Source organism: Heterodontus francisci, chromosome 32, assembly GCF_036365525.1.
Source record: "Heterodontus francisci isolate sHetFra1 chromosome 32, sHetFra1.hap1, whole genome shotgun sequence".
Taxonomy (NCBI): domain Eukaryota; kingdom Metazoa; phylum Chordata; class Chondrichthyes; order Heterodontiformes; family Heterodontidae; genus Heterodontus; species Heterodontus francisci.
This window is the reverse complement of record NC_090402.1, coordinates 602,105-626,073: the sequence shown is the minus strand read 5'-3', so window position 1 is coordinate 626,073 and position 23,969 is coordinate 602,105. Positions and strand designations below refer to the sequence as shown.

At 43.4% G+C, this 23,969-nt stretch overlaps 1 protein-coding gene and 1 long non-coding RNA gene across 3 annotated transcripts in view; one reads left to right on the top strand and one right to left on the bottom strand.

Annotated features, from left to right (window-relative positions):
- Window positions 1-23,080, top strand: part of dipk1b (divergent protein kinase domain 1B) — a 96,123-nt gene extending 73,043 nt beyond the window's left edge. The window contains exons 5-6 of one of the 2 annotated variants that reach the window (XM_068011995.1): window positions 9,934-10,351; window positions 18,257-23,080. In XM_068011995.1, the coding sequence (XP_067868096.1) occupies window positions 9,934-10,351; window positions 18,257-18,561 (723 nt within the window). In that variant the 3' untranslated portion in view covers window positions 18,562-23,080. Of the gene's footprint in view, window positions 1-9,933; window positions 13,994-18,256 lie in introns of those variants that run through there. The other variant, XM_068011994.1, reaches the window with a different exon arrangement.
- LOC137347540 (uncharacterized) lies at window positions 10,348-23,706 on the bottom strand. The gene is made up of 3 exons (XR_010968975.1): window positions 23,585-23,706; window positions 23,278-23,337; window positions 10,348-10,361 (listed from the first exon to the last, which is right to left on the bottom strand). It is a non-coding gene; the product is annotated as an uncharacterized lncRNA (long non-coding RNA).
- Window positions 23,707-23,969: the final 263 nt, after the last annotated feature.

Here is a 23,969-nt window from a genome sequence, read left to right as displayed (position 1 = left end):
TACACAAAATAAGAGCTCATGGTATAGGGGGTAACATATTAGTTAGTTAACAGGAAACGGAGAGTAGGCATAAATGGAGCATTTTCAGGTTGGCAAGGTGTAACTAGTGGAGTGCCACAGGGATCAGTGCTGGAGCCTCAACTATTTACAAACTATATCAATGACTTGGATGAAGGGACCGAGTGTATTGTCGCCAAATTTGCGGCCGATGCAAAAATAGGTAGGAAAGCTAGATGTGATGAGGACACAAGGTGTCTGCGAAGAGATATATACATAGGTTAAGTGAATGAGCAAAAATTTGGCAGTTGGAGTTTAATGTGGGAAAATGTGAGGTTGGCCACTTTGGCAGGAAGAATAGAAAAGCAAAATGTTATCTGCATGGAGAGAGACTGCAGGATGCTGTGGTACAGATAGATCTGGGTGGCCTTGTACATGAATCACAAAACGTTAGCATGCAGGTACAGCAAGTAATTAGGAAGGCAAATGAAATGTTGGCATTTATTGGAAGGGGAATGGAGCATAAAAGTAGGGAGGTCTTGCTACAACTGTACAGGGCATCGGTGAGACCGTACCTAGAGTACTGCGTACAGTTTTGGTCTCCTTACCTAAGGAGGGATATACTTGCATTGGAAGCAGTTTGGAGAAGGTTCACTGGGCTGATTCCTGGGATGAAGAGATAAAAACAGAAAGTGTTGGAAATACTCAGCAGGTCTGGCAGCATTTCTGGAGAGACAAACAAAGCTAACGTTTCAGGTGTGTGACCTTTCACCTTTTATCTGACGAAAGGTAACAGACCTGAAACATTAACTCTGTTTCTCTCTCCACAGACGCTGTCAGACCTGCTGCGTGTTTCCAGCACTTTGTTTTCTTTTTTCAGATTTATAGCATCCGCAGTATTTTTCTTTTATTATCCTGGGATGGAGGGGTTGTCTTATGAGGAAAGGTTCAGCCTATACTCATTGGAATAGAAGAATGAGAGGTGATCTTATTGAAACATTTAAGATTCTGAGGGGGCTTGACAGGGTAGATGCTGAGAGGATGTTTTCCCTCATGGGGGAATCTAGAACTAGGGGGCACAGTTTCAGAATAACCCTAACCCTTTTAAGATGGATATGAGGAGAAATTTCATCTTTCAGAGGGTCGGTAATCTTTGAAATTCTTTTCCCAGAGAGCAGTGGAGGCTGGGTCATTGAATATATTCAAGGCTGAATTGGACAGATTGTTGAACTACAAGGGTTATGGAGGGGCAGGAAGTAAAGTGGAGTTAAGGCCACAATTAGATCAGTCATGATCTTATTGAATGGCGGAGCAGGCTCAAGGAGCCAAATCGCTTACTCCTGCTCCTATTTCTTATCTTATCTATAAAGACAAGGATCCCATCTGCCTTAATAGGCTTCTCAACTTGTCCAGTCACCTTCAAAGATTTGTGTACATATACTCCCAGGTCTCTCTGTCCCTGCATCCCCCTTGGAATTGTATCCTTGAGTTTAAATCACCTCTCATTCTTCTCATCAAAATATATCACTTCACACTTCTCTGCATTAAATTCATCTGCAACATGTCTGCCCATTCCACCAGTCTATGGTAAAAAAATTTTACTTAAGGATTTGACCTGATACCAATTGGTGACAATTGCACCATGTCGGAAGCTGGGAACAATTCCAGTGCCCGGGACCAGCATGTGTGCAGGAAGTGTGTCCAGCTGTAGCTCCTGGAAGCCCGGGTTTCGGAGCATCTGTGGAGCATCCATGAGGTGGAGAGTATCGTGGATAGCACATATAGAGAGGTCACCCAACAGGCAGGAGGGGAATGGGTGACCACCAGGCAGAGCAAGAGGTCTAGGCAGGCAGTGCAGGAATCTCCTGTGGCTATTCCCCTGTAAAACAGATATACTGCTTTGGATACTGTTGGGGGGAAATGGCCTCTCAGGGGAAAGCAGCAACAGCCCAATTCGTTGTACCATGGTTGGCTCTGCTGCACAGGGGAGGAGTAAAAAGTGTGGAATGCAATAGTTATCAGGGATTCAATTGTAAGGGGAATAGATAGGCGTTTCTGTGGTCGCAAAAGAGACTCCAGGATGGTATGTTGCCTCCCTGGTGTTCGGGTCAAGGATGTCTCAGAGCGGTTACAGGACATTCTGAAGGGGGAGGGTGAACAGCCAGTGGTCGTGGTACACATTGGTACAAACAACATAGGTTAAAAAAAGGATGAGGTTCTAAAAGCAGAATATAGGGAGCGAGGAAGTAAGTTGAAAATTAGGACCTCAAAGGTAGTGATCTCAGGATTACTACCAGTGCCACGTGCTAGTCAGAGTAGAAATAGCAGGATATATCGGATGACTACGTGGCTGAAGAGATGGTGTGAGGGGGAGGGTTTTAGATTCCTGGGGCATTGGGACCGGTTCTGGGGGAGGTGGAACCAGTGCAAACTGGACGGGTTACACCTGGGCAGGACCGGGATTGATGTCCTAGGGGGAGTATTTGCTAGAGTGGTTGGGGAGGGTTTAAACTAAAATGGCAGTGGGATGGGAACCTTTGCAAGGAGTCAGAGGAGGGGGGATCAAAGACAAGAACAAAAGACAGTAAGGGAAATAAGAAAAGTGATAGGCAGAGAAATCAAGGGCCAGAATCAAGCAGGGCCACAGTGAAAAATAGTGGGAAGAGGACAAGTAATGCTAAAAAGACAAGCCTTAAGGCTTTGTGCCTTAACGCGCGGAGCATTCGCAATAAAGTGGATGAATTAATCACGCAAATAGATGTAAATGGGTATGATATAGTCGGGATTACGGAGACATGGCTGCAAGGTGACCAGGGATGGGAAATGAACATCCAGGGATATTCAGTATTTAGGAAGGACAGACAAAAAGCAAAAGGCGGTGGAGTTGCATTGCTGGTTAAAGAGGAAATTAACGCAATAGTGAGGAAAGATATTAGCTCTGACGATGTGGAATCTGTATGGGTAGAGCTGAGAAACACGAAGGGGCAAAAAACGTTAGTGGGGGTTGTAATATAGACCCCCCAAACTGTAGTGGTGATGTTGGGAATGGCATTAAACAGGAAATTAGAGATGCATGCGATAAAGGAACATCTGTAATTTTGGGTGAGTTTAATCTGCATATAGATTGGGCAAATCAATTTAGTCACAATACCGCAGAGGAGGAATTCTTGGAGTCTATACGGGATGGTATTCTGGACCAATACGTTGAGGAACCAACTAGAGAACAGGCCAAACTAGACTGGGTATTGAGTAATGAGAGAGGAATAATTGACAATCTAGATGTGCGAGACCCCTTGGGGACGAGCGACCATAATATGATAGAATTCTTCATCAAGATAGAGAGTGACGTAGTTGATTCTGAGACTAGGGTCCTAAATCTTAGTAAAGGAAACTACGAAGGTATGAGGCGTGAGTTGGCCATGACAGATTGGGAAACGTTACTTAAAGGGATGACGGTGGATCGGCAATGGCAAACATTTAAAGAGCGCATGGATGAACTGCAACAATTGTTTATTCCTGTCTGGCGCAAAAGTAAAACAGGAAAGGTAGCCAAACCATGGCTTACAAGGGAAATTAGAGATAGCATTAGATCCAAGGAAGAGGCATATAAATTTGCCAGGAAAAACAACAGACCTGAGGATTGGGAGCAGTTTAGAATTCAGCAAAGGAGGACCAAGGGATTGATTAAGAAGGGGAAAATAGAGTACGAGAGCAAGCTTGCGGGGAACATAAAAACTGATTGTAAAAGTTTCTATAGGTATGTGAAGAGAAAAAGATTGGTGAAGACAAATGTAGGTTCCTTACAGTCAGAAACAGGGGAATTTATTATGAGGAATAAAGAAATGGCTGACCAACTAAATGCATGCTTTGGATCTGTCTTCAGAAAGGAGGACACAAATATCATACCAGAAATGTTGGGGAACACAGTGTTTAGTGAGGGAGAGGAACTGAACGAAATCAGTATTAGTAGAGAAATGGTGTTGGGGAAATTGATGGGATTGAAGGCCGATAAATCCCCAGGGCCTGGTGGTCTGCATCGCAGAGTACTTAAGGAAATGGCCCTAGAAATAGTGGATGCATTGGTGGTCATCTTCCAAGATTCTACAGACTCTGGAACAGTTCCTACAGATTGGAGGGTAGCTAATGTAACCCCACTATTTAAAAAGGGAGGGAGAGAGAAAACAGGGAATTATAGACCAGTCGGCCTGACGTCAGGAGTGGGGAAAATTCTGCAGTCCATTATCAAAGATTTTATAGCAGAGCACTTAGAGAACAGTGATAGAATCGGGCAGAGTCAGCATGGATTTATGAAAGGGAAATCGTGCTTGACAAATCTACTAGAATTCTTCGAGGATGTAACGAGTAGAGTTGATGAGGGGGAGCCAGTGGATGTGGTTTATTTGGACTTTCAGAAGGCTTTCGACTAAGTCTCGCATAAGAGATTAGCATGCAAAATTAAAGCACATGGGATTGGGGGTACTGTATTGCGATGGATGGAAAATTGGTTGGCGGACAGGAAACAAAGAGTAGGGAATAATGGGTCTTTTTCTGAATGGCAGGCAGTGACTAGTGGGGTACCGCAGGGATCAGTGCTAGGACCCCAGCTATTCACAATATATATTCATGATTTAGATGAGGGAACGAAAAGTAATATCTCCAAATTTACAGATGACACAAAACTGGGTGGGAGTGTGAGTTGTGAGGAGGATGCAGAGAGGTGTCAGGGTGATTTGGACAAGTTGAGTGAGTGGGCTAATGCATGGCAGATGCAGTATAATGTGGATAAATGTGAGGTTATCCACTTTGGTAGCAAAAACGGGAAGGGAGATTATTATCTGAACGGCTATAAACTGAGAGAGGGGAATATGCAGCGAGACCTGGGTGTTCTCGTACAGCAGTCGCTGAAGGTAAGCATGCAGGTGCAACAGGTGGAAAAAAAGGCAAATGGTATGTTGGCCTTCATAGCGAGAGGATTCGAGTACAGGAGCAGGGATGTCTTGCTGCAATTATACAGGGCCTTGGTGAGGCCACACCTGGAATATTGTGTGCAGTTTTGGTCTCCTTATCTGAGGAAGGATGTTCTTGCTATAGAGGGAGTGCAACAAAGGTTTACTAGACTGATTTCTGGGATGGTGGGACTGACGTATGAGGAGAGATTGAGTCGGTTTGGATTATATTTGCTGGAGTTCAGAAGATTGAGGGGGGATCTCATAGAAATCTATAACATTCTAACAGGACTTGACAGGGTAGATGCAGGAAGGATGTTCCCGATGGTGGGGGAGTCCAGAACCAGGGGTCATAGTCTGAGGATACAGAAACCTTTCAGGACTGAGATTAGGAGAAATTTCTTCACCCAGAGAGTGGTGAGCCTGCGGAATTCACTACCACAGAAAGCAGTTGAGGTCAAAACATTGTATGTTTTCAAGAAGGAGTTAGATATAGCTCTTGGGTCTAAAGGGCTCTAAGGGTATGGGGCGAAAGCCGGTGCAGGCTACTGAGTTGGATGATCAGCGATGATCATAATGAATGGCGGAGCAGGCTCGAAGGGCCGAATGACCTACTCCTGCTCCTATTTTCTATGTTTCTAAAAGGCTTTTATTAGATACACGGTAGAGAGCAATGCAATGTCGTGTATCACAACAGCAGTTTACAGCTCCGCTTAGTTATTACCCGCTCATTCACTGTGTAGAATAGTGTGAAATGTAATGGTAGTCTCTGTTCCTTTGACTAGGCAAGTGATAGTCTCCAGACAGCATTCGCATCCACTTGCACAAGCCAGATGGCTTCTTGACTAGGCAGTTGCAAGGCTCCTTTCGCCAGCATTTACATCCACCTGCATAAGTCAGATGACATTGCCATCTCTACTTCTGCAACGGACCATTCACAATCCTTCTCCAAAGTGTTGATTATCCCCGAACATTTGACTCTAGATAGCCATTCATCTCTGTCCATGCCAGTTTCAGCTTATCTGTTTCATTTGGCCAGTCATCTTTGTCCATGCCTAATAGAGGGTCCCTTCTCTCTACCCTGCTTTAGTCTCGTACAACATTTGCTTACTATTACATTTCTTAGCTTATCTTATCAATTGTTTATGGAGAATGGTTACCATCAATGTGGCTTACAAATTTCAGTTACTTATCAATTACAAGCACTGGCCTGTTTGAACAGAGAGATCCACTCAAACATACAATTTGCATTTTAAGATTACCTAAGCCACTGCATTATTAACAACAAAAGTCTCCCCAAAACGGGACAAACAATTAGCAAATGATTAAATAAAATACACAATTCGCAGGTGGACCAATCCATAATACATTTTTCCCTCCTGAAGTTGGCTACTATCCATTTCATTGTTTACTATATTTCCAAGTTTTGTGTCATCTGCAAATTTTGAAATTATGCTGGAATACAAATTCCACATCATTAACATATATCAAAAAGAGCGGTGGTCCTAATGTTCTATTCCAGAAAGCCAGTTTTATTTTTTATTATTTTTATTTTAGAGATACAGCACTGAAACAGGCCCTTCGGCCCACCGAGTCTGTGCCGACCATCAACCCACCCATTTATACTAATCCTACATTAATCCCATATTCCTACCACATCCCCACCTTCCCTCAATTCCCCTACCACCTACCTATACTAGGGGCAATTTATAATGGCCAATTTACCTATCAACCTGCAAGTCTTTGGCATGTGGGAGGAAACCGGAGCACCCGGCGAAAACCCACGCGGTCACAGGGAGAACTTGCAAACTCCGCACAGGCAGTACCCAGAATCGAACCCGGGTTGCTGGAGCTGTGAGGCTGCGGTGCTAACCACTGCACCACTGTGCCGCCCATGGTTGGTGAAGTTGGTGAAGAATGATACTGGAGCCAATCTTTACTCAGTCTTGTATTTATTTACAAAGTGAAACAGTACAAGCAAACACCTCCTAACTCAACCAACCCTGTTTTTGTAAGTGTCTCTTTATATGTGCTCAAGTAAAACCCCAATTAATGCACTCCACCTGTATATAATTAAACACAATTGATTGTTCCTTGGGGAGCACCACTGTATCCTTCCAGTCTAAAAAACAACTGTTACCACTATTCTCTATTTCTGTCCCTGAGCTAACTTTCATATCCATGCTGCCACTGTCCCTTTAATTCCATGGGCTTTAATTTTGCTAACAAGTCTATTATGTGGACTTTGTCAAATGACTTTTGAAAGTTCATAGACACAACATCTACCCTCTCCACTACTTCATCAAAGAATTCAATCTATTGAGGTGCAACTCATCCATCTTGAACAGGTCCCTCCTGACCCAGAACTGGTTCTAATGCCCCAGTAACCTGAAGCCCTCCTTCCTGCACCATTTCACCAGCCACGTGTTAACCTGCTTTGTCCTACTATTCCTATATTTACCAGTGTGTGGCAGTGGCAGTAATCCAGAGATTACTATCTTTGAGATTCTGCTTTCTAATTTCCTCCCTAGATCCTGAAATGCTGACTGAAAGAACTTAACTCTTTTCCTTCCTATGTCATTGGTTGCCACGTGGACCATGATTTCTGGCTCTTCCCCTCCCCTCCCTCAAAATCTTATGCACCCTCTCTGTGATGTCCTTTACCCTGGCACGAGGCAGACAGCACACCAAGCAGGATTCACATCAGCAGTTGCAGAAATGCCGGTCTATACACCTAACTATCGAATCCCTTATGATCACTAAATTTCTACACTTTACAGAGCAACCTCAAAGAACAACAAAGAACAGTACAGCACAGGAACAGGCCATTTGGCCCTCCAAGCCTACACCGATCTTGATGCCTGTATAAACTAAAACCTCCTGCACTTCCGGGGTCCGTATCCCTCTATTCCCATCCTATTCATGTATTTGTCAAGATGCCTCTTAAACGTCGCTATCGTACCTGCTTCCACCACCTCCCCCGGCAGCAAGTTCCAGGCACTCACCACCCTCTGTGTAAAAAAACTTGCTTCGCGCATCCCCTCAAAACTTTGCCCCTCGCACCTTAAACCTATATCCCATAGTAACTGACTCTTCCACCCTGGGAAAAAGCTTCTGACTATCCACTCTGTCCATGCCACTTATAACTTTGTAAACTTCTATCATGTGGCCCCTCCACCTCCGTCGTTCCAGTGCAGTCATTTGTCCCATGGTGCCGTGGATGTACTCTAAGCAGCATTCTTCTGCGATGTTGTCTCCCTCATTGGCATTCAGCACTAAAAACAGGTTTGAGAGTGCCACACTCAGAGATTTTCTGCCCTGCCTGCCTGTTCCTAATTTGTTAGATGGCCACCCACTTGTACTTCTCCTGAAATCTCTGTAGCTGTGGGGTGACCACTTCCTAGAAAGTGAACTCCAGGAAATTCTCAGCCTTGTGCATGCCCTGCATTGACTCCAGCTACTGCTGAAGCTCAGAAACTCTGAGCTTGAGTTCAAGCAACTGGAGACAGTTCCTGCACAATTGGTTATCCAGAACACTTGAAGCATCCTGGAGTTGCCACATGGCACATAAATTGTAGGCAATAGATCTGAGCTGTCCCATCATTTTGCTTAAAAGTCTATATATGTTTTTAGTTTAGTATCCCCTTACTCCTACTTATCTATTTATACCAGATTTTTATTTAATGCAAATTTGATCCCTTTAGTTTTAGTACCCTTTACTTAAGTTAATTTTATTTCTTCCCCTTATATCAAATTAATTACCCTGATTATTTATATATTTGCTGTTGCTCCTTATTAAATTAGTTTGCACCTTTCTTCCCTCTGCACCAAATACTCACTCTCTGTGAATTCCTGTCTTAACTCGCTTAGCAGATTCACCCAGCTATGTGCTCAAATCTTTCTGTGTTAGCAGATAGAGATAACCCTCTACCTTTTAGGAAGGCACTCGTTCCAACTCTCCTATCAACTGCCAGCCACAATAACTAACACCTTTAGCAGAGATGGTGGCGTGGTGGTAATGTCACTAGACTAGTAATCCAGAGTCCAGGATAATGCTTTGGGGACTTGGGTTCGAATCCCACTATGGCTGATGGTGAAATTTGAATTCAATTAATAAATCTGAAATTTTAAAAAAAGCCAGTCTAATGGTGACTATGACAGCATTGTCAATTGTTGTAAAAACCCATCTAGTTCACTAATGTCCTTTAGGGAAGGAAATCTGCCATCCTTACCTGGTCTGGCCTACATGTGACTCCCAGACCCACAGCAATGTGATTGACTCTTAAAATTCCCTCTGAAATGGCCTAGCAAGCCGCTCAGTTCAAAGGCAATTAGGGGTGGGCATTAAATGCTGGCATAGCCAGTGACGCCCACATCCCACAAATGAATAAAAAAATGCACCCACTTACAGCTAGTTAACTGTTAACCGCCATCGGCTTGCAGTTTTAAAATTAAGTTGTAAAATAAGAAATCTCGGTTAAATTTTAGTTTGATAGCATACTATCTGTACTTCTCACCAACTTTTTACCAGTGAATTCCCACTCTCACCAAGTTCCCATCACCACTTGGAACCCAAGTCCCCAAAGCATTATCCTGGACTCTGGATTACTAGTCTAGTGACATTACCACCACGCCACCATCTCTGCTAAAGGTGTTAGTTATTGTGGCTGGCAGTTGATAGGAGAGTTGGAACGAGTGCCTTCCTAAAAGGTAGAGGGTTATCTCTATCTGCTAACACAGAAAGATTTGAGCACATAGCTGGGTGAATCTGCTAAGCGAGTTATGACAGGAATTCAGAGAGAGTGAGTATTTGGTGCAGACGGAAGAAAGGTGCAAACTAATTTAATAAGGAGCAACAGTAAATATATAAATAATCAGGGTAATTAATTAGATTCCTCTAATTCTGAGCTCACAGCTCTGCCATTGTGACCCTAGGGCTATATTCAGGATTCTAGCATTGCTGTCACTCATAATGTCTCACTTTTTTCAGTCTCGTCTTGGAGATCAGCAGTCACTTGGGAACCTTGTCAACAGAATAATCAGCATGGCAGATATCAACCAGGACAACAAAGTCTCCTTAGCAGAAGCAAAGTCTATTTGGGCGTTGCTTCAGCTCAATGAGTTTTTATTGATTGTTTCTCTGCACGAAAAGGAACACACAGCGCAGTTGCTGGGCTACTGTGGAGACCTGTACATCACTGAGAAGATCCCATACCACTCACTTTACAGTATCAAGGTGCCACGTTTCCTTGAAGCAGTTTTGCCCTCAGTGGTGCTTAAGAGTCTGAACCAATGGTTTGCACCTGCATGGTCACGGCGAGCGGAAATCACCATTGGCCTCCTGGAATTTGTGGAAGAGATTTTTCATGGCACTTATGGCAGCTTTTACATCTGCGACACAGACCCAGGTAACATTGGCTACAATGAGAAATATGATTTTAAAATGGTTAACTTAAGGAAGGTGGTGACAGAAATGACTCTTAAAGGATTCTATAAAGGTCGTCATTGTGAACACAACACAGACTGCACGCATGGAAAAGATTGCACAGCAACCTGTGACAAGCTAGTGAAACAATGCAACACTGAACTGATACAACCAAATCTGGCCAAAATTTGTGGCTTATTACGGGAGTATCTGCTTTATGGGGCACCCACTGATTTCAGAGATGAACTACAGAAACATCTACAGACCTGCATGACACTGAATGGGTTGGCAAGCCAGATGGAGGTACATCATTCATTGCTGTTAAACAACATCAAAACCCTACTTTGGAAAAAGATCTCTAACACCAAATATTCATAAAGGGTCAGAGATTCTCAACACAATTGTGTTGTATCTGGAGGTTCTTGTCTAATGTAATTGATGACTTAGTATCAACTGTGCCAACAACCTCAAGTTCTAGGTCAGCAGTTATAAGACCATTAATCAATTTTAAATAATCTGTAGATACCACATCACACCGTAAGCCTAATATAGTACAAAGGATGCAGACATTATTAAAAGTGAAATATAGCTATCAACCAGAGGGCACAGATTTAAAGTGATTGGCAAAAGAAGTAAAAGCGACATGAGGAAAAACTCCTTCACGTGGCGAATGGTTAAGGTCTGGAATGCACTGCCTGAGGGTGTGGTGCAGGCAGGTTCAATCGAAACATTCAACAGACTGTTATCAGAAACAGGAAGAAGGTGCGAGGTTATGGGGAGAAGGCAGGAGAATGATACTAGGTGAATTGCCCTTTGGGAGAGCTGGTGCAGACATGATGGGCTGAATGGCCGCCTCTTGTGTTGTAACATTTCTGTGATATAACAACAAACATCCTTCTTCATGTGCTTGTCACTTTTTGCTGGGCATTAGAGAACAATTCCTCTGGTGTCCTACTGTGTTTCTGTCTCAACCATCAAATAGGATCTCGCCACTGTGAGACCCAGCATCTCCCTCACCCTCCAGCATCTCCCTCACCCTCCAACAACTCCCTTGCCCTCCAGTAAAGCAAGGAATTTATGATGAACCTTTAATAAACACTGGTTCAACCTCAGCTGGAATATTGTGTCCGATTCTGGGCATCAAACTTTAAAAAGGATGCAAAGGCTTTAGAGAGGGTGCAGTAAAGATTTACAATAATGGTTCTAGGGATGAGGAACTTCAGTTATGTGGATAGATTGGAGAATCTGGGGTTGTTCTCAGAGAAGAGAAGGTTGTGTGACAACGTGATAGAGGTGTTCAAAATCATGAGAGGTCTCAACAGCGTAAATAGAGAGAAACTGTTCCTATTGGCGAGACCAGAGGACACTGATTTAAGGTGAAAGGAGAACCAGAAGCGTCGTGAGGAAAAACTTTTCCGGGCAGCGAGTGGTTAGGATCTGGAACGCACTGCCCTGAGAGTGTGGAGAAGGCAGATTCAATCAAAGCTTTCAACAGGGAATTGGATTGTTAGCTGAAGAGAAAACAATTTACAGGGCTGTAGAGAAAAGGCAGGGGAGTGGGACCGGCTGGGTTGCTGTTGCAGACGGCCAGCCTGGACACGATGGGCCGAATGGCCTCCTTCTGTGCCATACCCATTCTATGATTCTATCTCCCTCGCCCGCCGGTAGCTGCTGGAAGTTGCAAATTTTATGGGGATGTCGGAATATACAGGATTTGGAAAAATAATCAGTTCACCAGCATGATCGCAAAATTCAAGCTATCGCCTTCTGCACATTGATGCTCACATCTCCAATTTCTCATGCACACCAAAAACTCTTCTACACTGTTCTTCTCTCTCACCTCTAAATCGCACCTACACTCTCTGTCGCCCCAAGCCTCTTCTTTTTAATTCATTCCTGGGATGTGGGCATCGCTGGCAAGGCCAGCACATGTTGCCCATCCCTAATTGCCCTTGAGAAGGTAGCGGTGAGCTGCCTTACACCACTGCAGTCCACGTGGTTTAGGCACATCCGCAGTGCTGTTAGGGAGGGAGTTCCAGGATTTAGACTCAGCGACAGTGAAGGAATGATGATATAGTTCTATGTCAGGGGGGTGTTTGGATTGGAGGGCATCTTGCAGGTGATGGTGTTCCCATGAATCCACTGCCCTTGTCCTTTTAGGTAGAAGAGGTCGCTGGTTTGGAAGGTGCTGTCGAAGGAGCCTTGGTGAGTTGCTGCAGTGCATCTTGTAGATGGTACACATTTGCTGCGACTGTGCGTCGGTGGTGGAGGAAGTGAATGTTTGTGGATGGGCTGCCAATCAAGCAAGCTGCTTTGTCCTGGATGGTGTCGAGCTTCTTGAGTGTTGTTGGAGCTGCACACATCCAGGCAAGTGGAGAGTATTCCATCACACTCCTGACTTGTGCCTTGTAGATGGTGGACAAGCTTTGGGGAGTCAGGAGGTGAGTTACTCGCCTCAGAATTCCCAGTCTCTGACCTGCTCTTGTAGCCACAGTATTTATATGGCTACTCCAGTTCAGTTTTTGGTCAATGGTGACCCTCAGGATGTGGATAGTGGGGGATTCAGCGATGGTAATGCCATTGAATGTCAAGGGGAGATGGTTGGATTCTCATGTTTGAGATGGTCATTGCCTGGCACTTGTGTGGCGTGAATATTACTTGCCACTTATCAGCCAAAACCTGAATTTTGTGCAGAACTTGTTGCATGCGGGCACGGACTGCTTCAGTATCTGAGGAGTTGCGAATGGTGCTGAACGTTGTTCCATCAGCGAACATCCCCACTTCTGACCTTATGATGGATGCAAGCTCATTGATGAAACAGCTGAAGATGGTTGGGCCTAGGACACTGCCTGAGGAACTCCTGCAGTGATGTCCTGGGACTGAGATGATTGACCTCCAACAACCACAACTATCTTCCTTTGTGCTAGGTAAGACTCCAACCAATGGAGAGTTTTTCCCCTGATTCCCATTGACTCCACTTTTGCTAGGGCTCCTTGATGCCATACTCGGTCAAGTGTTGCCTCTGATGTCAAGGTCAGTCACTCTCACCTCACCTCAGGAGTTCAGCTCTTTTGTCCATGTTTGGACCAAGGCTCTAATGAGGTCAGGAGCTGAGTGTCCCTGGCGGAACCCAAACTGAGCATCAGTGAGCAGGCTATTGCTGAGTGAGTGCCACTTGACGACAGTTAACGACACCTTCCATCATTTTACTGATGATCGAGAGTAGGCTAATGGGGCGGTAATTGGCTGGATTGGATTTGTACTGCTTGGATTTGTCCTGCTTTTTGTGGACAGGACATACCTGGGCAGTTTTCCACATTGTTGGGTAAATGCCAGTGTTGTAGTTGTACTGGGACAGCTCCTAGAGAGCAGGTCTTCAGCACTACAGCTGGGATGTTGTCAGGGCCCATAGTCTTTGCAATATCCAGTGCCTTGAGCCATTTCTTGATATGTGGAATGTATTGAATTGGCTGAAGACTGGCATCTGTGATGCTGGGGACCTCAGGAGGAGGCCGAGATGGATCATCCACTCGGCACTTCTGGCTGAAGATGGTTGCAAATGTTTCAGCCTTGTCTTTTGCACTAAAGTAAAAGCAAAATACTGTAGATGCTGGAAATCTGAAATAAAAACAAAAAATGCTGGAAATACTCAGCAGGTCAGGCAGCATCTGTGGAGAGAGAAGCAGAGTTAATGTTTCATGTCTGTGACCTTTCATCAGAACTGGCCAAGGTTAGAAATGTGATAGGTTTTAAGCAAGTGAAGGGGTGGTGTTGGGGGAAGGGAACAAAAGGGAAGGTGTGTGATGGGATAAAGGCAAAGGGAGTGTTAATGCTTGTGGTGAAAGACAAAGCAATGGTCCAAGGAGAGTGTTAATGGCAGAATAATGAGCAGCTCAGTCCAAAAACACAAACGTGAAAAACCAAGTTTACGAATGGCACATGGTTAAAAACTAAAAGAAAATAATTTTAAAAAAGGCCAGTCATGCTCTGAAATTGTTGAACTCAATGTTCAATCCGGCAGGCTGTAGCGTGTCTAATCGGTAAATGAGATGCTGTTCCTCGAGCTTGCGTTGATGTTCACTGAAATACTGCGGGCAGTCTGAAAACATGATCCCGAGCTTCCTATCGCTTGCTGTTTCAACACTCCCCCCTGCTCTCATGCCCACATCTCTGTCCTGGGCTTGCTGCAGTGTTCCAGTGAACATCAGTGCAAGCTCGGGGAACAGCATATCATTTACCAATTAGGCACGCTACAGCCTGCTGGACTGAACACTGAGTTCAATAATTTCAAAGCATTACTGGCCCCACTTTTTTATTTTTATTTTGGTTTGTTTCATCATTCATTTTTTACCATGTGCCTGCCCACTGTTTTTTTTCATGCTTGTGCTTTTGGCCAGGGCTGTTCATTATTCCATCATTTAACACCCTCTCTGCACTAACGCTTTGTCTTTCTCCACACCATTAACATACCCTTTGCCCTTGCTCCATGACCTTCTGGCCAGTTATTTTCTGTGACCCTCTGTCCTATCAACACCTTGCCTTTTGTTATCTTTTTTCCCCACCCCCGCTTTATTTGCTTAAAACCTATTACATTTCTAACCTTTGCCGATTCTGATGAAAGGTCAGTGACCTGAAACATTAACTCTACTTCTGTCTCCACAGATGCTGGCAGACCTGCTGAGTATTTCCAGCATTTTTTGTTTTCATTTTGTCTTTTGTACTGATGTGCTGGGCTCTGCCATCATTGAGGATGGGGATATTTGTGTATCCTTCTCCTCTAGTTAGTTGTGCTGCTGTCACCACCATTCATGACTGAATGCGGTAGGACTGCAGAGCTTGGGTCTGATCCGTTGGTTGTGGGATCTCTTTGCTCTGTCTGTCACATGCTGCTTTCACTGTTTAGCATGCAAATAGTCCTGTGTTGTAGCTTCACCAGACTGGCACCTCATTTTTGATATGCCTGGTGCTGCTCCTGGCATGTTCTACTGCACTTCTCATTGAACTAGGGTTGATCCCCTGGCCATTGCAATGGTAGAGTGAGGGATTTGCCAGGCTATGAGGTTACAGATTGTGGCTGAATATAATTTTGCTGCTGCTGATAGCCCACGGTGCTTCATCGATTCCAAGTTTTGAGCTGCTAGATCAGTTCTGAATCTATCACCGTTACAACCAGGTGAGAAAGGTGTCTAGGGGTCTCTTTCACCTGGTCTTACTGTAACAGGATTTAATTTTTAAATACAGTGTATTTAGCTCCCCCTTTGGTGAGTCCTTGTTCACCGCTTTCCAATTATAAGGCAAAGAAATGAGCACAAACTTGCTTTCTTAGATTTAAAGAAGAAAAGTTAAATTTATTAAAACTTAAACTGTAATTCGGCTTATGCCTACAGCTACACGACACGCTTACACTAGCATGCACACGCGATACACACATGCAAATAGGGACAGAAAAGAGCCGAAGAAAAATAAAGTGACAAAGTTTGAGGCAATCTCTGAAGAGGGTTTGTTACTGTGCTTTGAGCTCGCTGTAGAGTCCTTGATTGTAGGTAGTCTAGCTTTTCATTGGGGTTCAGTATTATTCTTGAACCTTGTTCACTGTAGGAGACTTTTCTCTCTTGGGGTTCATATGTCTTCAATGTGTCTTGAGTTCTGTGAGAAAGAGATGGAGGCAGACAGCAGAGAGATGTTCTCAATCCAGGAGTCAGGAGCTTTCTGCCAATTAAACCTCTGGCAAGTTCAAATTAAAAAAACAACAACAATCATGTGACTAAACTGGTCTGACCAGGTCTATTTGTGTATTCGGCCATCTTAGCAGTTAACCTGGAATGCGAGCTCCTCCAGCCTCGATGTCTGGTAATCAAAATTCCATTGTGGATTAAATATGTCAGGAAATAGTCTTTTGTCCCTTTTAAACACTGTCTGTAAATATGCAAATGTATTTCCAATCGAGGGTCTAGTGTTTCTTTTAGAAGCAAGTTCTTTCTTTACTCCAGTAACGGTTTAAAAATCAATGGTCATGTGGTGAAATTAATGTGCCTCACTCCTGGCAGGTGGGGCCCTGCATGACTATCACATTTAGCACGGCGGCAGTGCCACACAACACGATGGAGGATAATCTCAGTGTAAAGGCAGGGCTTTGTCTCCACAAAGACTATGTGGTGGTCACTCCTACCAACACTGTCAGGGCCAGATGCATCTGTGACAGATAGATTGGTGAGGGCGAGGTCAAGTAGGATTTACCCTCATGTTAGTTCTCTCATCACCTGTCACAGGCCCAGGCTGGCAGATATGTCTTTCAGGACTTAACCAGCTTGGTAGTGGTGCTACCGAGCTACTTTTGTTTATGGACATTGAGGTCCCCCACCCAGAGTACATGCTGTGCCCTTGCTACCCTCAGTGGAGAGTCGGTGGCGCCATGGTAATACCATTCGACTAGTAATCCAGAGGCCCAGGTTAATGCCCTGGCGACACGGGTTCAAATCCCACCATGGCAGCTGGTGGAATTTAAATACAATTAATTAATAGATCCGATTAATTAATACAAATCTGGAATTGAAAGCTAGTCTCAGTAATGGTGCCATGACACTATTATCGATTGTCATAAAAACCCACCTGGTTCACTAATGTCCTTTAGGGAAAGAAACCTGCTGTATTTACCTGGTCTTGCCTACATGTGACTCCAGACCCACAGCGATGTGGTTGACTCTTAACTGCCCTCTGAAATGGCCTCACAAGCCTCTCAGTTGTCAAGGGCAGTTAGGGATGGGTTACAAATGCTGCCCTTGCCACGACGCCCACATCCCATAAAAGAATTAAAAAGGAGTGATGTTCAACATGGAAGGGTACTGATTCATCAGCTGAAGGAGGGTAGTAGGTGATAATCAGCAGGAGGTTTTCATGCCAATGTTTGACCTGATGCCATGATCCGGAGTCAATGTTGAGGACTCCAAGGGCCCCTCTCTCCTGACTCTATACCATTGTGCTGCCACCTCTTGTGGGTCTGTCCTGCCAGTGGGACAGGAAATACCCAGGAATGATGATGGAGAAGTCTAGGACATTGGTTGTCGGGTATGATTCGATGAGTATGACTATGTCCAGCTGTTGCTTGACTAGTCTGTGGGACAGCTCTCCCAATTTTGGCACAAGTCTCCAGATGTTAGTGAGGAGGACGTTGCAGGATCAGCTGGGCAGGATGTGCCTTTGTCATTTCCAATGCTTAAGTCTGTCCAGTTTTATTCTTTTTTGACTTTTCTGTAGCAGTTTTGTTACAATTGAGTGGCTTGCTAGACTATTTCAGAGAGCAGTTAAGAGTCAACCACCTACATGCTCTTTCTCACTGCAAACTTCTCCTACAGTTTCACAACACACACCTCTCCTGCACTCATGTCTTCACCTCAATTCTCTCTTACACTGTCTTTGACTCTCTCTGTCTCTCACCTAATCACGTCTTTCAGCTCTCTCCTGATTCCATCATTAGCTGCCTCTATAGTCTCCCTGCCCAGTATGTTCAAAACCTTCACCACTAACTGAAGTTACATTGAAACTGCTCATGTTCAATGTTTGGTCTGTTTTTCATTCCAATGTTTCTAGGTATGTCAAGGAGTTAATTATCAATTTATCTGTCCCCTTTAGAATCTTGAATACAGAACAAAAAATGCATCAGGGAAATGTAGACACTGTCAAAACAGTTCTTGTTACATTGAACAACTTGCATTTATATATCACCTTTTAACATAGAAAACTGTCCAATATCATTTCGGAGACATGATGGAAAAATAACTATTACTAAGATGAACAAAAGGAAACAGAAAACTAAGTGATATACTGTCAGGCTATACAATGCTGAGATGCTACAATCATCATGTTTCTCTTTTATTATCATTTATTCCAGAGTCCCAATTTGTTACGACTATGTGGTGTGACGTGGGTGGTTCCCACTGTTCAACTCCTCACCTGACTGCAGCAAGTGTATTTGTGTTCAAGTTGAGCCACTTTGTGTTTTATTTTTCAAATAAACAGATAGCAACATGTTTTCTTGTAGGTTTTAAAAACAAAGTCAGTTGTTTATTGATCAATCACCTTATCCGAAACTGTCGCAACCGCATCCGCCCACGTATTCGCTCACACACACGAGAGACAGGTAGAGAAGGGAAAAAGGAAGGTGACTTTTGCTGGGGGTGGGGTAAGTTACAATAAACATGTTGAATTCTCTTGGAAATCAAGTTCTCGATGGATGCAGGCCTGAGATGAGTGTAGATTTCTCTTTTGATTGAAAGTTTAATTGAAGACGGCGGGTAACTTCTAGCTCTCACTGCTATATAATGTAGATGTCGGATTCTGCAGCAGAGTACGTCCTTTTTCTTGCTTGGGCAGAACACAGGCTGTTAGGATGTTCCTTTTGCGCTCTCCCTCTCTCTCCTTTTAAGGTAAAGCTGTTATCTCTCACCTCCTGTTACGAGATGCTCTGGTTTCTTCCTCATGGTAATCACACAGTGGCCCAGGACGTGGCTACTTCACACCTTTTTTGTTTCAGAGGAAAACATTCAATTCGGGAATGTTTTAGGATAGGTGTAGGATGGGTTCAATTGACACCTCTTAGATTTGAAGATTTATCCTTCATCTTTGTCAGACAGTTTGAATACATAAAAAGCCAATCCCCTTTTCTTCTGTGGCCATTTTGGACCATTGTACACTTTTTAAAATGAAGCTTCATTTTTTAAAGACAAAGTCAGTTTTTCATAACTTTTCAGAGTTAGTTAATGATTGTTGTATCAATGCACTTCCAGTGTGCGTACATAATTCTTTTCAGAAACTCACTTTTTAAAGATCGGGTTGCTTGCATTTTGTTGTAGTCTGCTGCCCAGGATTTAGACAAGCTCAGTTTGTGCACTAAACATTGCTACAGATGTTAATGTCACTCAGTAATGAACTGAGAGACTGCAAGCTTGTTTCTAGATTTTAAACAATTACTAATTTTCACAAAAGAAAGAAGTCATCAGCTGCAGTACTTTAGTTTTATCTGAAAATAACAGCAGGGATTCTTGGTAAGGTAAGTAATTGCACAAAGCATCATTGGTCATGTCCGTTCCAGCCAGCATCTGAACTGGAGTAAGGGGAGTAAGGCCTCATACTTCAGATCTTTGTTGAGAGTGGTGAGTGTATGGAACTCGTGACCACAGGGAGTAGTTAAGGCAAATCATAGAATAGGGCAGCAGAAAAGGATGCCATTCAGCCTATTGGGTCTGTGCTTGCTGTTTCGAAGAGCTATGCAGTTAGTCCCACCTTCCCCGCACTTTCCCCATATCTCTTAAATTTTTGCTTCCTTCAAGTATTTGTCCAATTCCCTTTTGAAGGCTTCTACTGAATCTGTATCCACCAACCTATTGGGCAGTGCATTCCAAATCCTAAACACTCGTTGTGTAAAAACGATTTTCCTCATGTTGCCTCTGATTTTTTTGTCAATAGCATAGATGCATTTAAGGGGAAGCTAGATAAACATATGATGGAGAAAAGAATAAAAGGCTAAGCTTATAGGGTTAGAAGAGTGGGAGGTAACTCATGTTAAGCATAAACACTGGCACAGACAAGTTGAGTTAAATGGCCTGTTTCTCTGCTATACATTGTGTGATGTTGTCCCAGGCGGAACACTTTCTGCTGATTAAGATATCCAGTCCCAACTCCAAAAAGTCCCAACTCTCTCCTGCTGAGTTGGCCTTCAATCATCACAGAAGGAAGCCGTTCAGCATAACAAATCCATGCCAGCTCTCTGTAGAGTAATTCAGTCAGTCCCATTCCCCCCTCTATCCGCGTAGGCCTGCAGGTTTATTTCCCTGAAGAGCCCATCCAATTTCCTTTTCCGCTTCCACCACCCTTGTAGACAGCAGGTTGCAGGTCATTACGACTTGCTGGGTAAAAAAGTTCTTCCTGTCATGCCTCCTACATCTCTTGCCCATAACCTTAAACCTGTGTCCCCTAGTCCTTGTACCATCAGCTAATGAGAACAGCTTTTCTAAACCTGTCATCATCTTATACACTTCTAACAAATCTCCCCTCAAACTCGTTTGCTCGATGGAGCACACCCCCAGCTTCTCCAACCCAACCTTGTAACTAAAATCCCTCATCCCTGAAACCATTCTGGTAAGTCTGCTGTGCACCATCTCAAGGACTCTCACATCCTCCTTAAAATCTGGTGACCAAAACTGGACACTGTACTCTAGTTGTGGCCGAACCAGAGCTTTATAAAGGTTCAGCATAACTTCCCTATTTTTGTACTCAATGCCTCTATGAAGCCCAAGATCCCATATGCTTTATTAACCACTCTCTCAATATGTCCTGTCACCTTCAAAGATCTATGCACATGAACCCCAGGTCCCTCTGTCGCTGCACAGTCTTTAGAACTATGTTTTTATTACTTTAGAACTGTGCCATTTAGTCTATATTGCCTCTCCATATCCCTTCTGCCAAAATGCATCACCTCACACTTCTCTGTATTAAATTCCATCTGCCATTTGTCTGCCCATTCTGCGAGCTTATCTATGTCCTGTTGTTGATTTGTTTCATCGTCACTGTCTGCCACATCTCCAAGTTTGGTATCATTAGCAAGTTTTGAAATTTTACTGTCTATTCCAATATCAAGTCATGTATTATATCAAAAAAAGTTATCCCAGCACTGATCCTTGGGGAACAGCATTGTCTACCATTCTCCTCTCTGAAAAACAACCATTTACCATGGCTTGTTGTTTTTTGTCCAAAAGGCAATTTTTATCCAAGCTGACACTGACCCTTCTATTCCATGATCCTCAATTTTGTTAACCAACCTTTTATGTGGTACTTTGTCAAAACCTTAATTTCAATTAGTCAAACACAATCTGCCTTTTACAAATCCGTGCTGGCTATCCTTAATTAATTTAAACCTCTCCAAGTGCCTGTTGACTCTTTCCCCTGATGATTGTTTCTAAAACCTTACCCACCACTGATATTAAACCGACCAGTCAGTAGTTGCTTGGAAGTCCTTATACCCTTTCTTGAATAAGGGTCACATTTGCCACTTTCCAATCCTCTTGCATCTCCCCCATATCTAGGGAAGATTGAAAGATTATGGCAAGCCCTTTGGCTATCTCCACCCTCACTTCCTTTAGAAACCTGGGATGCAAGCCATCTGGACCAGGTGACTTATCCACTCTAAGCACAGCCAGCTTTTCCAGTACATCTGGCCTTTCAATTTTCACTCCATCCATTACTTGCACCATCTCTGCTTCTACCAATATTTTTTCAGCATCCTCTTCCTTAGTAAACTTTGATACAAAGTAGTCATTAAATATTGTAGCCTTGCCCTGCGCTTCTAAGCATATATCACTTTCTATGTCCCTAATAGGCCCCACCCTACCTTCTTACTACCTGCTTAGTATTTACATGTCGGTTGAAGATTTTTGGGTTCCCTTTTATGTTAACTGCCATTCTATTCTCATATTGTCTCTTTGCCAGTCATTTTTTCTCTTCACTTTCTCTCTCAACATATTGTATTTGACCTGGATCTCATGTGAAGACTTTGCTTGACATGCATCATACACGCTCTTTTTTGTTTCATCATATTCTCTACCTCCCTCATCATCCAAGGAGCCCTGACACTGATTCCCCTGCCTTTCCCTCTTGTTAGAATCTTCCCAGCCTGTACCTGAAACATTTCCTCCTTAAAGATCACCCATTGTTCTGTCAGTCTTTGAGTCCATTTTACTCTGGCTAGATGTCCTCTTATGCTATTGAAGTTAGCCCTTTTCCAATTTAGAAGTTCTACTTTAGATTGTTCCTTGCCCTTCTCCATTACTAACCTAAAACATATGATACAAGTCATTTGTTGATGTTCTGTTTTACAAGACAAGAATCTGTCCTTACAATCAGAGCTCAGAATCGATTGCCTGAGCCACCATGTGAAATACCATTCTAATTTAAAACTTCTCTTGTCCATCTGTGAGGATACTTGCCTTCAGAAAGTAGAGTTCAGTGAGATAGTCTGTGAAGGACCATATCTCAACATTCTTTAATCAAAGATTTATATTCTAGCCAATCCCCTGTGGCATTGCTCATTAATTCAGAAGATTGTGTTATTAATGAAAAACAATGTGACAGAATGTTTTACAGGAAATGTGAGAAGGGCACACTATATGCAAGAAGTGTATCATAGAATCATTTGGTACAGGAGGCCTTTCAGCCCATCCTGCCAACAGGTAGACAAGCTCTATATAAATTTTAAAATTAACAGGGTAGCGTAAACCCAAACATTCCTTTCAGATACAGCAGGACAAGGCAGTGCATGGATGTAAATGTCACATTTAAGACAGGAAGTATTTCTCTTCAGAGAATAATCCACAGTTGGAGCAAGCAGACAGGAATGGGTGGTTAAAGCCAGGTTATTGGACACTTAAAAAAAAACTAGATGCTGTCCTGGACAGTGGGCATGGTTGTCTGGAAAACTGTAATCCAACAGGCTGAGAGGCTGTGAATAAGTCTGTTTAAATCACTTACAACTTTACACGTGTATGATTCCAGCAGCTTGACCAACCCATCTCAGCTACTCTTCCCAGAATTCTTCAATACACAATTTTGTTAGAATATAAAAGTTCTTTCTGGTGCCCTTTAGTATGTTCCTGGTTTGTCTTAATCCCCACAGATTTTTTACATTTCCATAAATTTGAACGTGTGTTACAATAAAGTGTGTTTAGAGAAATCAGACAGTGTGTGTGTTTGGTGTAAAAGCTACAGTTAAATTATTCCAGTGAGCTACTTATTCCATCTTCCTACACATCACCACATTCAACTGGGTGATGAAATTCATCAATAAATGAGATTGCTGTATCAAGTAATCATGCCACCTCTCATCCCTGCTTCAGCACCATCCAATAACACCACACTTGCCTGTTAGCAGCTCTCAATCTGGTGATCCTGAAGATTAACGCAACCTCCCGCAGCTCCTGTCTGCAGGTGATACAAAAGATCAATGTCACCAGAATCCAGAATTTTATAACCTGTCCATTTTTACAGATTACACTGCTGTAAATTTTTAGAATTTAGATTTTCCTTTTTATGGTACTCAGGGAGGCGGTGGTATAGTGGTAATGTCACTGGACTAGTAATCCAGAGCCCAGCCTAACGCATTGAGGACAGGTGTTTGAAACCCACCACAGCACATGGTGAAATTTGAATTCAGTTAATAAGTCCTTACCTGGTCTGGCCTACTTGTGACTCTACACCCACAGCAATGTGGTTGACTCTTAAAATGCCCTTTGAAATGGCCTAGCAAGCCACTCAGTTTAAGGGCAATAAATGAGCTTGCCGTATCAAGTAATCATGCCATCTCTCATCCCTGCTTCAGCACCATCCAATAACACCACACTTGCCTGTTAGCAGCTCTCAATCTGGTGATCCTGAAGATTAACACATTCTGCGATGTTAATGTTTACCTGCTGCGACTCCCTGTGTGGGCAGTGGGGTTTGGTCCTGGAGGATAACTGGAACTGTAGACCAGTGAAAGTAAAAACAGCCCACACCACACCAACGAATAAAAAAAAGTCAGCACCAGTTTCCTGTTTCAAGAAAACCCACAACCC